This window comes from Sciurus carolinensis, unplaced genomic scaffold (assembly GCF_902686445.1).
Source record: "Sciurus carolinensis unplaced genomic scaffold, mSciCar1.2, whole genome shotgun sequence".
NCBI lineage: Eukaryota > Metazoa > Chordata > Mammalia > Rodentia > Sciuridae > Sciurus > Sciurus carolinensis.
Genome location: NW_025920120.1, coordinates 1,051,482 through 1,068,959, shown reverse-complemented (window position 1 = coordinate 1,068,959; position 17,478 = coordinate 1,051,482). Strand labels below are relative to the sequence as shown.

The following is a 17,478-nucleotide window of genomic DNA, read 5'->3' as shown; positions in this document are numbered from 1 at the left end:
CTCAGGAGCACTTGACCACTGAACCATATCCCCAGTCTTATTTTGTATTTTATTTACAGAGAGGGTCAGAGAGGGTCACTTAGCATGTTGATTTTGCTGAGACTGGCTTGGAACTCCTGATCCTTCTGCCTCAGCCTCTCGAGCCACTGAGATTACAGATGTGGGCAACCATGCCTGCCCAGCTGAGATACATATTTTAAACCAGTATAATCTATCTTGATTTTTCTTCACACCAGTATTTGATAAATGATAAATGGCTAAGTTTAGAGATCATAATTTCTTAACATAACTAAAAATTGATAATTATGAATATTTAACTTATCATCTTGAAGATTTTTATGATGGACTTTAAATATAAACTGATTAAAGATAGCAATCTCAAATTTGGGATTATTCCTCAGGAGCTGCATTCAAGATTATTGGATCAGGAAGACTATAAGAACCGGACTCAGGCTGTTGAAGAACTAAACCAGGTGCTGGGAAAATTTAACCCTAGCTCTACCCCTCATTCTAGTCTTGTTGGTTTCATTAGCTTGTTGTATAATTTGTTAGATGATTCTAACTTCAAAGTGGTCCATAGCACTCTTCAGGTCCTGCATTTACTAGTCATTCGCCTTGGAGAGCAGGTCCAACAATTCTTAGAACCAGTTATAGCAGTTTCTGTCAAAGTACTAGCAGACAACAAGTTGGTGATCAAACAGGAATACATGAAAATCTTCCTCAAGCTAATGAAAGAAGTAGGTCCTCAACAGGTGCTTTGTTTACTCTTGGAACATCTTAAACATAAGCATTCCAGAGTAAGAGAGGAGGTGGTGAACATCTGCATCTGCTCCCTCCTGACTTATCCCAGTGAGGATTTCGAATTACCCAAACTGTCTTTTGATCTTGCCCCAGCTCTTGTAGATAGCAAATGCAGGGTACGCCAAGCAACTCTAGAAGCCTTTGCTGTGTTGGCATCATCAATGGGCTCAGGTAAAACCAGCATCCTTTTTAAAGCTGTAGATACTATTGAACTGCAAGATAATGGAGATGAAGTGTTAAATGCTGTGCAGGCCAGATTGGCTAGAAAAACCCTACCAAGGCTAACAGAACAAGGATTTGTGGAATATGCAATACTCATGCCATCTTCTGCTCAGGTTAGGTCAAACCATTTGGCACAGGGGGCAGATACAGACTGGCTTTTGGCTGGTAACAGAACTCAGAGTGCGCACTGTCTCTGTGGTGATCACACCAGGGATAACATACAAATGTATGGATCTTATAGTCCAACTGTCTGTACCCAGAGGGTATAAAGTGCAGGAAAAAGAAAAAATAAATTACCATGGGAAAGTGAGCAGCCTGGAGTTCTGGGAGAAAACCAGGCCTCCAACTCCAAGGATATAGAGCAGTTTTCACCATATGACCTCATCCCATCTCCAAAATTAAAGCCCTGCCAAGGAATGCTAGCCAATGATGATTTATGTTTTAACAGAAAAAGAGTATCAAGAAACTTGTTTTAGAATAGTCGGGATTTTAACCCAGATTCCCTTCCTGTATGTGCAGCTGGTACTACTGGGATTCATCAGACAAACCTTCCTGGGAAATGTGGACAACTTGGATTTTCACAGATATGTGGTAAAACTGACAGTGTGGATTCTGACTTACAGTTCCTGGGGACAAATAACAGTCATCCAGATAAAGTATATGTTAGCCTAAATATTGGCAGTAAGACCCAGCAAACATTCAGTAGTCAAACAGAGCGTACTTCATCATACTCTGGTCCTGGTCCAAATCCAAATCCAGGAGGCTTCATCCTTCCATCCTATCCTCTCTCAGCACCTCGAACTAGTCCTAAGCACACATCTCCTCTTACTGTATCTCCGAAGAGGTATCAAGATAATTCTGTTAATTTCTCAAATTCCTGGCCTCTTAAAACCTTTGAAGGACTATCAAAGCCAAGTCCACAGAAAAAACTCATCAGCCAAAAACCATCTGACCCTACAGGAGAAAATTCTCAAGAAATATCTACTCCAGTTCAACTTATACCTGCCTTGGTGAGATCACCATCTTCTCGAAGAGGCCTAAATGGGACAAAGCCTGTCCCTCCTATACCAAGAGGAATAAACATTTTTGCCCAATAAAGCTGATTTAAGCACAGTGGGACACAAAAAAAGGAACCTGATGATATCTGGAAGAATGAGAAAGATAGTCTTACAATTGATCTTTCAGAATTAAATTTCAGGGATAAAGATTTGGATCAAGAAGAGATGCAGAACTCTCTTAGGTCTCTTCATAATAGTGAAGCTAAGAAAAGAGCAAAATTGAGTGGTAGCACTTCTGATATTGAAAGTCCTGATTCTGCAATGAAGCTTGATTTGAACATGGAGTCCCCATCTCGATCTTCCTCTCCAAACATCAACTCTTACAGTGAAAGTGGAGTTTGCAGCCAAGAATCATTGACTTCTTCTCTGTCTACAACTCTCCATGGAAAGAGAATAATGTTAGACATATATCCAACATTTGGATCAAAGCCTTGTCCAACAAGACTTTCTTCTGCAAAGAATAAAATCTCTCATATTGCTGAACAAAGCCCCAGTGCAGGATTTTCAAGGTCATCAGCAAATTTACAGCAAATTTCCACTTTTGACTTCACATCCACAAATAACTTATCAGAAGATTCAGTAGTAGTTGTTGGAAAAGGTGTATTTGGACATCCAAATTCAGCTCCAGCAACCTGCAGCCAGCCAGTAATATCTTCTGTGGAAAATGGGGATACATTTTCAATTAAACAAAGTATAGAACCACCATCAGGGATATATGGAAGAGCAGTCCAACAAAGTATTCCATCATATCTTGATATTGAAAATGACAAAGATACTAAAGTTTCTATTTCAAAATCTACTTATGACAAAATGAGACCAAAGAGAAAAGAAGAAAAAGAACTTTTTGACATTGAAGATTGTGAAAAGAAGGACCAGAATCCCTGGGAACGAATGAAACATATAGGAACTGAGAAAATAGCATCTGAAACTGAAGCATCTCCTGGAGCTATTCCACAGTATAAAGAAAGGATGCCTTCTGTTACTCATAGTCCAGAAATAATCGATTCATCAGAACTACGGCCATTTTCCAAACCAGAAATAGCCCTCACAGAAACCCTAAGGCTTTTAGCCAATGAGGATTGGGAGAAGAAAATTGAGGGACTGAATTTTATTAGATGCTTAGCTGCTTTTCATTCCAAGATATTGAACACAAAGTTGCATGAAACAAATTTTGCTGTAGTTCAAGAGGTGAAAAATTTACGCTCTGGAGTTTCTCGTGCTGATGTGGTTTGTTTAAGTGATCTTTTCACTTATCTGAAAAAGAGTATGGATCAAGAACTAGATACTACAGTAAAGTTTTGTTGCACAAAGCTGGAGAATCAAGTACATTTATAAGAGAAGATGTGGACAAAGCATTGAGAGCTATGGTTAATAATGTAACTCCTACACGTGCAGTTATTTCTCTTATCACTGGAGGACAAAGCCATCTACACATTGCAGTAAGAAGATGTAAGGCCCAGAATTTATCAGATGTAGTAGAATTTGTGGAACCAGAACGTATTTTATCTGGAACAAAAGATATGGCTGAACGTTTGTTACCAGCTGCTGCCAAGTTTGCTCAAGACAGCTCACAAGAAACCAGGTATTATGGTCGAAAGATGATTTTCCTCATGATGTGTCATCCTAACTTTGAGAAAATGCTTGAAAAATATGTTCCATCTAAAGATTTGTCTTATATTAAGGAATCTGTTAAAAACTTACGACAAAAGGGTTTAGGAGAGGTACCGCTAGATACTCCTTCAGCAAAAGGAAGGCGATCTCACACTGGTAGTGTTGGAAATGCAAGATCATCATCTGTTTCTAGAGATGCTTTCAGTTCAGCTGAAAGAGAGGTAACTGAAGTTCGTGAAGTCTCCAGAAAATCAGTTCCTCATAATTCCTTAGAAAGTGCAGAGTGCGTTAAAGTTATAACAAGTTTATTAAATGCAAAGGACTTTCGTGATCGTATTAATGGGATTAAACAACTTTTATCAGATGCTGAAAATAATCAAGAACTTGTTGTTGGATATATTGTGAAGATCTTTGATGCTTTTAAATCCCGACTTCATGATTCCAATAGTAAAGTAAATCTGGTGGCTATAGAAACAATGCACAAAATGATTCCTTTACTTAGTGACAACTTGTCTCCTATAATCAACATGCTAATTCCAGCAATAGTGGATAATAATCTGAATTCCAAGAATCCAGGCATCTATGCTGCTGCAACAAACGTTATTCAGGCACTAAGTCGGCATGTAGATAATTACTTGCTTCTACAACCATTTGTAGAAAAAGCTCAATTTTTAAATGGAAAGGCAAAGCAAGATATGACAGAAAAGCTTGCTGATATTGTTATGGAACTTTATCAAAGGAAGCCTCACGCCACAGAACAGAAAGTGTTGGTTGTTTTATGGCACCTTTTAGGAAACATGACACACAGTGGCTCTCTGCCTGGAGCTGGAGGAAATATTCGAGTGGCCACAGGTAAATTATCAAAAGCATTTTTTGCACAGATGAGTGAGAATCTCTTAAATCAGGTTGCATCCCAACCACCACATATCAGAAAGAGTTTAGAGGAATTGCTAGATATGATGGTTTTAAATTAATTATGAATCTTTGATGAAATGTGATATGATGAACAAAAACCATTTATGTGATTACAGATGAAACTTTTTTAAAGTTACATTCTAGGGCTGGGAATATAGCTCAGTTGGTAGGGTGCTTGCATCACAAACACAGGTTCAATCCCCAGCACTGCGTATCTAAAGTTACATTCTGAGTACCTGAACTTCACATCCAGTAAATTAAGTCAATGAATATTTTTATTTGCAGTCTGTGAGTACACATCTGTCCTATATCAACCCTACCACTTGTGCCCATTACAAGGTTATTTTAATTTTAGAAAACTAAAATAATTAATATAACCCAATATTCATGAAATCTGTGGCATGTGGAATGAATGCCATTTTAATATTTTTGAGAAAAGTTCTGCTCATTTGAAACCGCAGTGTGTTGTCCTATATGTACAATTAGATTTATAATTAAAAATATACTTTTTCTTATGTAATCATGTTCTGCTATGTCTCATTACTCAGCCTTATTTTATGACATGGAAGAAAAGTCATTGAACTATGTTGTCACAAACTAACTTTTATGTACTATTTGTGAAAAATGTATTTCTGAATCAGTCTGCTAATATGTTTATGCAGTATTAGCTTGCTATTGCTGCTGTGTTAATGTAATATATTTGTTTACCTTTTGGATTTAATCATCTGCATAATTGTGAAATTTAACAAGTTATAATAAAGCATGATGACCAAAGTTTTAGAAAATATTAAACATTTAAATACATGTTTAAGAAAACGTGCTGAATGTAACCTCCCTATTTTTGTGTGCAAACACTAAATTTTATTTCTGTATGTCCTGACATTTATAAAGGTGTTATTTTGCTGCCCAGTTGTGCCAGGTCTCCTATAGTTTTTCTCAGAATTCTTGGGATTACCAGTACGGTATGCATCTTTAAAAAAGAAAAGGAATGTTATAAAATAAAAGGATTTATTTCTGTAAAATAAATAAATAAATAAATAAATAAACTGATTAAAGATATGATTAAATTGATAGTCTCAAAATATTTGACTTGTGTTGTCTCTGAGAGAAGTACACTAGCACTTTGCCCTTGATCCTAACATTATTGTCAATAGTTACATTATTTATAATAATAATGTTTATTATATAATTAAAATGTGCCACACACCATACAAGGCTTCTCTTGTTTTATATAATTTGTTTTATTGTTTAATGCTGAAATAGATACAAATACTTTTCCAAAATTTTACAGATTAGGGAATTGAGGCACACAGAATTTAAGCTAATTTGCTGACATCATTACTACTATATAGTACCAACATTTGAATTGGCTCTGGAGCCCTCACTAATCTTCACAAGATACAAAATTAGAATAGTCAACCTGAGCCAGATACAATTACAATTCAAAACATCTTGGTAGGTATGAGCATTATTCTTCAGCAAATGAAAGATTATTAATAGGATTATTAATACAATGTGATAGTATTGAAGTTTTGTCTGTGGTTCAACCCCAAACCCATTAGGAATGCAGTCTTAAAAAGCAAATTAAATAGCCAGTTGCAGTGGTGCCCTCCTGAAATCCCAGCCCTGAGTCAGAATCCAGGACACTAAGTCTCTAATGATCTTTTCTGGTTGGTAACATCTCACATATGTTGCTATAACTCATTGCTGGAGGAATTAAGCATTCCTGTGTGATTCTGCTGGGAGAAGACTCTGGAAGCCTGCAGCTGGTTTCCTCTGAGCTTCACCCCCTGTGACTTTTTCCTTTGCTGATTTTGGATTGTGTTGTTCAGTGTAATAAATCTTAGCAAAGAGGGTGACTATATTTTGAATCCTTTGTGTTCTAGCAAATCATTGAAACTGGAAGTGGTCTTGGGACCCCTGACATAGATAGATTAGTGATATTCTTGTTTGTGAGAAGGCAGAATTAGGAGCAGTGGATTGGGATTAGAAAAAATCTTTGACTGACTGTAAGGATAATTTTTTGCCACTTAAACTTTCTTCAGTAGTGGATCAGGCTGCTTTGGGGTAGCACATTGCTCCACTGTTTAAAATATCCTAACAAACTGGGCAAGGGATACACCAGAAGTAATGTGCACATTGAGTACAAGAAGGGTGGATCAATGTTTTGGATGTTTTACTTTAAAAATCTGATTACACAAACAATATCTAAACAGGTTCTCATGATATGAAAATCAAATAGCACACAGTTTTTAAAAGCCCCCCTTGATTGCTTGATTCCTTGAGCCTATCAGTCCCCTTTCTGGACATAGGAATATCTTGTGTAGAATTCAGTGTGAGAAGAGACAGAAAAACCGTATTTTAGTATACCATGTAGTTAATAGTCATGATCATGGCTTGGGTCATCAGTAAAGACTGATGCCATCAACATACTTTTTAAAGACAGCAGAAAGATCATAACTTATATAGCATCTCTTCCAGGAAGCACACCATGTGGGTTTTCCCATCCCATAACTGCCACCCTGGTGACAGTGTCACCCTGGTCCTCCTCCTGGAAAGTATTCTCATAGCCTGTTCTCTTGCATGCCATAATACACAGCACTTTAAAGGTCGATTGTTCAGTTTCTGCCTCCCCTCTGAAACCTATTAATTTCCACAATGGCAAGGATATATTTTTTACTGCTGTTTACTTAGAAATTGGATACATTGAATGAAAGTATATTAACTAACCCAGAGGTATGATTTTTCATCTGAAAAAGTGATAATATTAAAAATGTCTTGTGGTTTTTCAGGTAGACAAAATAGCTGGCTCTTTCCTAAGCCCTGAGCAGTCACACCTATGTCCTCACCTCCAGGCTTAGTGGGCTGGCTTCTGCTGACTGCCGACAGCAGAGGCCCTGGCTGAACTGAAGCTCCAGTCCCCTGACCAAGGGGCCTTCCAAGGGACCTTTCTTCATCCACACACCTACCACCTCCCCTCTTTCTCTCTGTTACAAACCCTGTTCCCCAGCCATGCTGTAGTTTCTCCCCAGGGCCACGAATGGACAACCCCTCCAGCGACATCTCCAGGTGCCTATTCCTCGAAGTAGCCCTGGATTAGACTGGGGCTGGCAGCCACTTCCAGGCAACAGTTCAGGAAAAGTGTGTCTCCCCCATACCACAGCCACACTAGCCCTACCTCTAGTTGTTTTGTGATGAATTTTTTATTGCAAAAATAAAGGTGTTCAACAACTTAACAAAAAGTAATTGAAGTCATTAGGGAGGAAGGTTGTTTTTGTTTTGGGAGAGAGGCACCCAAACCTTCCACATGGGACTCTTCCTGATCCTTTTGACTTCTCTCCTCTCACAAGAACGTTCTTTGTTTTGCCTAAAATGTGCAGCTCCGAACTGCACCTCTGTCCTTCAGGAAGTGCTTGGTCCCTGCCTTTGCTGGTGAGCAGCTTACTATTCCCATCCCCTGGGCATTGTGTAAGACTCAGCTGTGTCACAGCATGGTTCCTCTTCCATCATGCTCCAGAGTTTCCCAGAGGACACCACGATGCCTCACCTGCTCCTGCACACCTGAGAACACTGAGCACAGGCTGGCTTGCAACCAGCAGCTGGTAAATTTGTTTAAGCTTCCAAATTCTTGCTTTCCACATAATTTAGACCAAGATTTAAAATTTGAGAGAAGTCTCTTTCTTTGAGATTGCCTCTGCAAGAGTGGATCCAGAGCTGCACTTCAATACAGTTGCTGTGAAGCTGCTGCTTCTGGCTGAATCACCTTTATCCAAGTCAATTCCTCTCCAGCCATCAGATGTTTGGGAGCAGTCATTCCATCTAATCTGACATGGGGCCTCCACTCTGGGGAGACAAGCAGATATGGGTGAGTGAGAAGAGGAGAAAGGACAGTGAGAAGAGCTTAGCTTGGGCACTCTTCAGTGAATTCGGCCACACCTTGGCATTTGCTTACTAAAATGCCTCTAAATGCCTGCCGTGCTGGTCCTTTTCTGTCCAGTCATTTCCCATGGAACCTCAGCTATTAGAAGGGGGTTTTCAGACTTCCTCCCTGCAAGTGTAGGGATTGTTTCACTCTGACCCAGGACAGATCCTCCCATGTTGGTTCCACAGGCATCCAGAACCCAATCACACATGCTTGCATGTCATGTATAATCAGGTTCTGATGTTGTCTGACCCAGCTAACTCCTGGTAGGGGGCAGGAGGAGGTGGCTTGGGGTCAGTGTGCACCTGCAGCTGAGGGCACCAGCAGGCTCTCCTCCCTATCCCCACCTGCCTTGATGTGCTCCTGCCAAGTGCCCGAGCCCCAGGGCTACATGCCTCCCACGTCCATGGGTGGGAGATGGATTCACAGACAGACCACAGGAGGGACCCCATTCTCCTCACACGGGTCCACCTGTAACTGCTGCCCCTGCACCTGCCTAGAGTCACCGCCACTCAGTCTATCCCTGTGAGAAAGCCAATGGTCTCCTCAGTGATGCTGTCCCACGTTCCTCAGAACAGGAGGTCTCAAGGGACAGAGTCTGGACCACACACAAGTGGGGGCAGGTTCTCCCCCATGCATTCACTCCTCATTGTCAGACCAAACTGCTTTAATTTCCCCAGAGACTCACATACCTAGCATGGAGAAGTTTCATGCCATCTTGAGTCTCCCACGGTTTCATAGGTAGAAGACAAGCTGCCAAGCCAGGTTCTAGGCTGTTGTCATCTGTGCCAACCCCCACGTGGCCCGGATTCCCCACACTATCTGCATTCATCTTCAAAAGTCATAAAAGTGAACATGAAAATAGGTATAAATTAAGTTCTCTACCTAAAAGTCACAAAACTTGATTCTCATCATTGTTTCCAAAAAGAAAACAGAAAGAAGAAAGAAAAAAAAAACCTGAAGAGCTGCCAGGCCTTGACGACTCCTGTGTCTCGGATCATCTCAAGTGTGAGAGACCAAGTGAGTGACCTTACTGAGCACTGCATGTCTACGCTCTCAATGATTCACCAGCGAAGTGAAGCACCCCACCCTTCCTGGAGGGCTCCCTGCTGATGAGGATGACACTGTCCCAGTTGTGAGGGAAGTCTTCCTTCCTAAGAGCTGTTCTCTCACATATGTTGGAGGAGAACCCCAGCATCATCTGAGGGCAGGAAATGGCCTTGCTCAGCAGGTGAATGGCATTCCACAGACCTAGCAATGGAGAAAACAAACCTAATAATAGTGAACTTACATTCCTACCTGCCAGAAATATTTCTAAGGAATATATACATATATATAATATTACATGAGTCATCAAACTGTTCCTGTAAGATAGGTATTACTACTGTCCCCATTTTACAGATGGAAAGCTGAGGCAGAGACATTAGTTAGTGTCCCAGGCCACAGCAATGGCAGAGGTGGAGCTAGAACCCAGGCTGTCCCTTCCTGCTCACATCCACTAACTGATCTTTATTCCTACTTTAAATTAGGAGCATCCTTCATTACTTACCAGATTAATCTGATTATTTTCAGAATTTGAATTCTTAAGAGGCAGTGAGGCACACCTATAATCCCAGTAGTTCAGGAAGCTGAGGCAGGAAGATTGTGAGTTCAAAACCAGTCTCAGCAACTCAGTGAGGTCTTAAGCAACCTAGGGAGACCCTGTCTCTAAAAAAAAATATAAAAAAGGGCTGGGGATATGGCTCAGTGGTTAAGTGCCCCTGGTACCCCCCCAAATATGGGCAAGGACACTTTTTGAAAAACACTGGTCCCTGCTGGAGTAGGCTGCTCTGTGCAAGCTGCTGTTGGCAGGCTCAGCGGCATGAATCACCACTGCCTGCTGGATGCCTCCCAAGCTCCCGGTAGGGCCTCCGGGCCTTCCCTCCAGTGGTCCTTGATTGCTGGGTCAACAGTAGGCCAGCACTCTCTGGAAGCTCAGGGGTCGAGGTCTCCCAGTTATGGAGCTGCACCCCAGGCGGCTCCCCATGGGACCAGAAAAGTGGCCACCTCCAAGTTGACACCTCAGTCCTGGCTCTTGTCACCAAGATGCAGAGTCTTTGAGATTTTCCCAGCCATGGGTACAGCCAGGTGACTGTTTGGGACTCGCGTGATGGGGTGGGGGACTCAAAGTGGGTCTGGAGTGCTCCTTCTAATGGCAGCTGTTGGAAGAAGCCTCGAGAAGCCTGAGCTCTTCAGAAGCTGCCTCCACATCTGTCTTCAACTCCACTGCCCCTGATACTCTCCTGGCAGCTTCCCAGTGACTGGCAGCTCTGGCTCCACTGTGGAGTGAGTTCAAGGGCACGATGCAGTTACTCACTCAGAGAGGCGCAAAGTGGGAAGCCAGGGAACTTCACCAACTGACAGCCAGACACAGCCCGACCTCGGAGGAGACCTCCCTTGATGTACCCTTGGGGTGGCTCTGGGCCCCAAGGAGCCAGGCAGTGTACCCAGTGCCCCATGCAGGGCACAGGCACTTGGCAGGTGCTCCTCCAATGTCCCACGTCTGTGTCTGGTATTGAGGGCCTGGGCCTGAGAGGGCCAGGAACAGAAGCCAGGTGAACGACCATTGGAAACTCCATTGGTTCCTGCTGACAGATGTTCGTCACTGTGTACCTGCCGCATGCCAGGTGCCATTGGCTTTGTTAGGGGTACTGGCCATTTGGTAGTCCAGAGGAGATCAACTGTAATTATGCAGGACAGAACCCAGGGTGGAAGTGAGTTGGGCGGCGCTGGGGAGGAGCCCGAAGCAGGTGGCATAGGTGTGTATACCCTGCGTGGGCGCTGCCTGGCTTCCCTCATGCTTATAGCTGTGCATGGCCTCCATGGGCAGGCATCCTGGGCAGGCCTCCTGGCCAGGGCGAGGTGTGTGGTCTTGGCCCTAGGTGCACACATCCCTGTGGTCACACTCTGTCTCGTCTCCTGCCACTGAAGGACAGGTTGTCCCGCGAGTGACTTTGCCACCTTCTGCCATTAGGCCTCCGTCTCTGCCCCAAACAGTGACCTTTCAGTGGGGATGCCCCTGAAGCGCACAGTGCCCATCCTGCTGCCTAGGGACACAGTGCCCAGGCTGCAGCACAGGTGTGTGGGTGGGCATGTTGAGGTCTGTCCCTGTACAGTGTCCCTGGGGCTGTGGGCTTCCTGGTTACCTCGATACCGGGTGTCTGGTTTAGTGGTCAGCAACCTAAGGCTCATGGCTGACCACTTGTTTCTACAAATTGAGTTTTCCTGGCACAGGGCCATGACCGTTCATCACCCTGGTGCTGGCCACTGTCCTGCCATATGGCGGAGCTGAGCAGTTGCAAAGCCAGCACTGGTGGCAGCCTCACCCTTGTGGAGGAGCGTGTGTCCTGGTCTCAGGGTGGCACCGGTCACCACATCTTGGCGCTTTCCACTGCTTGTCACCATCGACCCCTCCTCCTGCTCTGCTGCTCCAGGAGCAGGAGCAGGTGCCCAGGCTTGTGAAGTAGGAGTGGGCAGGTCTTCGCCTGGACGGGCAGCTCCGGGCTTCCCTGCAGGCCCTGTGTGGGTGCCCTTCCTTTCCTTACAGGCTCCTCCGGCCCAGGGGAGGTGGTAACCGCACCTGTGCCAACTGGAGCATGGGAGGTGGCAGCACAACTGGCCTTGCCCCACGTCTGCTCTCCAGGTTTCTATTCCAGCCCCCAATGTGGTACTGTACTCAAGTTCTAGTGGGTTCCTGAACCCACTAGTGGCTCCCCGAGCCACATGGCAGTCCCTGGAGGGTTCCCGTCCTGGGTGTCCTCAAGATACCTGCAGACTCATCTGGGTGTTGGGGTGCATCACTTGGTGCTGCTGCAGAGAGGGCCATGCATCAGCAGGCACCTGCTCCTGTCGGGGCTCCCCAGGCTCCCCAGGGTGCCTTCCTCCTGATCAGGAAGTGAACATGGTGTCGGTGAAAGGACTGCTGCTTGGTGATCCCATGAGAAATTTTCTGCTCTCCAATTTCCAGGACTCTACCTGCCCATGTGTGTCCCTCGAGGTCTCTGCAATGCACTCCTGTGATCCCAGTGACTCAAGAGGCTGAGGCAGGAGGATTGCAAGTTCAAAGCCAGCCTCAGCAATTTAGCAAGATCCTAAGCAACTGAGTGAGACCCTGTCTCTAGATAAAATTCAAAAGGGCTGGGGGTGCAGATCAGTGGGGGAGCCCCCCTGAGTTCAACCCCAGTGCCAGGAAAAGAAAACCTGCAACACCCCATGTGCTCCCCGAGTACTCTTGACCTTTGAGATGGTGCTTCTCTCCCTTCCCCTGTCCATCCTCTGGACTCCTCCACCTGCCATCAGGAAGATGGAGGTCTTTGGAAGATTCACACCCTTAGTTGGCGTTAGGACGGCCACGCCTCATTCAGGAGAACAGTGCAAGGCAACATGGAGCGGCTGGGCATCCACAGTGAGGTGAGGTCCTCGTTCAGGTTCTGAGCATTGAAATGGGACCCAAAGATGTGAGATGGATGGAGCCCTTTCTGTGTGCATATTGTGCGGGGCGGGAATGGGAACCCAGCAGAGCTCACCAGCCCCTCGAGATGGAGCGGCCCTCCTTAGCCAGCCTCCTGAGCTAGGCCTGAGGTGGTAGGGCGTCCTCCTGCCAGGGCCAACTGGAGACTGGGTGCAGCCCCCTGCTGTTGTGGGGGAGCTCACCCCATTTCCTCTGTCACCCCACACATGGATCCATGTTCCTGGGACCCCGGCTACATAGTGGCAACCCCAGGCGTAGTCTAATTGGTGTCAGAGGTTTCTGAATTTGGGTGATGTGGAACAGTCCCGGGGGCCAGAGGCTCAGCCTCCATGGTCCTTCTAGGAACAGCAGAGACAGGAGATGGGCAGAGCAAGGCGGGGCACGGGAGAGCCAGTCATCGCCATGGCTGTGACCTCAGGATGTTCGTGGTTCCAAGAATTGTCCTGGCGAGGCCAGGCACAGTGGAGAGGAGAGCAAACGGCAAGGCGTGCCGCAGATGAATTCCTGAGCTGGTTTTTTCTCCACCTTTGTTTTGATTTTTGCTCCTCTACCTCCCAAACATTGGCAGTGGACAATGACCCCGAAGGGTGCTGAGTCGGGTCTCAGGGTCCACCTCTGCCTGATCACGCTCTTGTGATGATTTCGTCAGCCTGAATTATCCACTTTATTTTCTCATAATGGGAACAGCCCTATGTGCAGCAGCGGGCAGGACATCTCTGTGGGTCTCATCAACTCACTCCGCAGAGGCAGGACCCACCGGCATGTGCACCCCCAGCCAGAGGGGGTCTCCATCTGCCTCATGGAAAGGAAGGGAGTGGGAGCTGTTCCCAGGCCTGGCTCAGCCCCAGGTCAGGCCAGGGCGTGCCTTCTGGGGACAGTTTCTTCTCATTGTCCCGAAAAATAGTCGGACAAACATGTGAGACAGAGAACTGTTCCTCTGTCACAGCCTGGAAATCACCTCATCAGGCTGGTCCCTTGAGCCTGGGTCCCCTGTCTACCTTGCTCCTTGCTGGGGCCCCAGGACCCACCGGGAGGGGTCTCCTGTGCCCAGGCTGCTCCTTCTCAGCTCTCACCAGGAGGACCTGGGAGTTGTCACTTGCTCGGCACCAGGGCATCTTCCTGGGGTCAAGGGCGTTTGTAACAAGTGCCCACTAACGTGGCTCCTGACAGGCGCCAGGGACCAGAGGCCATGCGCAGTGAGGTGACGATTCCCATTTCACAGATGATTGAAAACAAGCCTTAGGAAGGTGGCAGCAAGTGCAGCCACCTGCAGACTCTGGGGCTTTGGGGCTTTGACGACTTGCGTCCCTGTCAGAACCAGGCTCCCCGCACATGCTGCCCAGTGTGAGGCACCTGGCAGGTTAGAGACTGAGGCCTGTCACCTCCGGGTGCCCTGCCTGCCTGCCACAGCGGCCACCTTACTTCCTCCTCCCTCCCCTGTCTCCCCAGCAGTGCCCTGAGAGGTGCTGATGGGTTTTCTTGTTTGAGTGGTGGGGCTGCAGCCAGAGGAGTTTGAGGAACACTGTGTCTGCTTGATCCCCAGGTGAACCTCCATGCTGCTCATGGCCAAGGCCCTGATGGGTCTGCAGCAGGGATGCATGCCAAGTGGACAGCACCCAGGCCACTGGGTCCCAGGGTAGTCCTTGTCCCGTGTGCCTCTGATGTGCCAGACGTTGGTGGTGGTGGCCTATTTGAAGGGCTTTTAATGCCAAGAGGTGTGGCCATTTTTTTATCACCTCTAGAGGGAACAGAAGAAGCCCACGGCTGGCCCTGACACAGCCACCCCCCTCCTGCTCTGCATCCCTGGTGGCAGCAGACTTCCTCAACAGGGCCATGAGTGCAGGTGAGGAGGAGGCACCCAGAGACCCTCCCCAGGGGCCTCAGCACTCAGCTGGCCTCTGGTTCTCCCAGCAGGTCCAGAGAGAGATCAGGACTCCTGTCCTGGCAGCAGGAGGTCTGGCTTGATGCCTGCCTGGCGCCTGCCCACTAAGCATTAAATTGCCCGGAGCAGTGGGAAGACAGCTCAGCATCTCTGCAGAGCTCTCTCCCTCCTCTGCTTCCTTCCCCAGCCCACCTCTGCCCCCAGGAGGGAGAGACACAGGGTGATTCGGGCCTTTTCAGTGGTGCCCAGGGTCAGGGCTGCAGGGTGGACAGGGGCACAGCTTGAGGAGGGAGTCGCCCGGGCACCTGGTGCAACCTGGCTTTGTGCACCAGACTTGAAATGGCCTGGCACCTCCCACCCCACAAGAAATTAGAAACGTGACAACAAACTCCAGTTGTCACAAACCCAGGAACTTCCACCAATCATGGGACCCCAATCACATGCCCTGCGTGCAGAGGGGGTGGGGCAGGGTAATTGGCTCATCCAGGTGAGTGGTGAAATTGGAAGAGCGAGGTGTGAGTGTGGGGCGGGGAGACCTGATCAAGGGCCTGGTGGCCTCCTCATTCACAGCTTTGGATATTTGCTAATTTGTGGTTTCCAATATCCTCACAGTGGGGAGTGGCTGGGGAGGAGGCCCCTGTCCTGCCAGGTCCTGCACCCGGGCCACCTGCCCAGACTGTCCCCTAGCCTTCACCCTGGGAGGCAGGTTCCTGCAGAACTTCCCTGGGAGGGCTTCTGACCTGGCATTGGAGCAACCTCTCGATGGTCTGGCTGTGTTTTGATCTTGCTTACCTCCTGGAGTTCACGGAGCTTTGTTGGTTTCTCCCCCAGCCTTTCATTCCCTCCTCTTAATTCTCTCCCCATATCTCTTTGCCATCATAAGCATTGGCCTGACATGATCCCACATGCTCTCGCCAGGGTTCGGGGTCACCCAGGACAGGACAGGAGCCCTCATGTCCTCGGGTCCCAGGGCTGTGGATGTGGCTGTCAGTCATCTCTTGGGTCCTTGGTTTTCTCAACTGTAAGCCAAGAGCTGGCATTGCTCTCATGCCCAGTTGCTGTCACCCTGAAAGTGGTGTGTCTCAGAGACCCAACCCTGACAGGCCCTCCTTGGTAGCAGCAATGATGGCGTGCTAAAGCCTCAGGACACTGGGCGCTGAAGCCAGGTGCTTCTGAAAGTGTCTGCAGATGCCAGAAAGTTCCTTCTGGATCCAGCCCCATCCTCCAGCTCCACCATACCCCATTTCCCAGAGCGGCTCCCATACAGCTGCCAGGGCCTCCAGACACAGCTTTTCACTGGCTCTGCCCTCCCTGAGACCCCCACTCCCATCCCTGCTGAGTTCTCTGGTGGACCCAGAGCCCCTGCTGAGCTCTGCAGCATCCCCTCCACTGGCCACAGATGCCCAGCTCTGCCAGCCCCTCTTTCCAGCTCCTCCTTACCTCTTCATTATCTCCTCGCCTTTCTCCAGACCCTGGGCTGCTTACCATGCAGGAAGCATCCAGCTCCATGGTGCTTCAGAGGAAGAAGTGACCTCAACAGGCCCCTCTCTCCCCTGTCCCCTCTCCCTTCCCCCTCTCCTACCCTTCCCCTCCTCCCTCTCTTGCTCCTACACACACATAGGCTGACTCTTTACAAATCAGGGCTAGGAAACCGGGCAGAAGTCAAGGCCACACAGGGCCAAGGCTGTGGGCCCTGTGGGCACCATCAGATTTCCACAGGAGTGGACGGAAGGCTCAGGCATCTCCTTCCTGCCCTGTGGTCCCTGGAACTGTGGGGCTATTCCCCTGCCTTCCCCAGGGCTGAAGTCAGTTCTTGATCCATGAGGGCCACACGAGGCTTTCCTGACCCTGCTTACAGGACCTTCTGCCTCATGTCAACCTGGCCAAGCCTCCAATAAAAAGAGATGGCGCTCCTGCAAGTGGCTGTGCTGAAGGGCAGGCAGAGTGTTCAGACTGGGTCTTCACTTGCTCCAGCTCTGCCACCCTGAGCTGGTCCCCAGCTGTACCCTGGGCACGGGCTGTTGACAGACATGTCTGCATGGACACTGCATCCCCTGCCTGGGAGGGCAGGCATCAGTCCCCAGTGGCAGTGTCCACTTGGGGCTACCATCGCCTGTTTGTTGGGCTCTCCAGGTGTCCCCTCAGAGCTGGGGCACTGTGCTGCTTGCTGCAGATGCAGGGTGACAAGATCGCTGTAGTTTCCACGATGCAGAGCTGACTTCAGTCCCATGGAGAACAGGGAAATGGATGTCCACCCACCCCACAGTGTCCAGGGCCACAGCCAGCCAAGCCTTGGGGAGGTAAGGAAAGGCTGTTCCAGGCTAGTGGAGACCAGGGCTGTCAGAGGACCAGAGCCCTCTGTCCCCACCAGCAGACACTGGGCCTTGTAGCCACCACACACCCCTGGGGCCCCAGCCCCTCTCTGAAGAAGTTGGAGCCACAGAATCATGTCTCTGAATGTGCCTACCAGGGGACTTAACCACCAACCCCCCAGCAGAGTCACGGGGACTTGGATAAGTGGTGAGAGGTGGCATGTCTTTCATGGGATGTGCTGGCC

General features: G+C 47.8%; 1 protein-coding gene across 1 annotated transcript; it reads left to right on the top strand.

The window, feature by feature from the left end:
* The first annotated feature begins 341 nt into the window (after window positions 1-341).
* Window positions 342-4,666, top strand: LOC124973732 (TOG array regulator of axonemal microtubules protein 1-like). The gene is given in 4 exon segments (XM_047537478.1): window positions 342-2,108; window positions 2,110-2,143; window positions 2,146-3,375; window positions 3,378-4,666. Coding segments are annotated over 4 exon segments (4,320 nt in total).
* The last annotated feature ends 12,812 nt before the right edge of the window (window positions 4,667-17,478 follow it).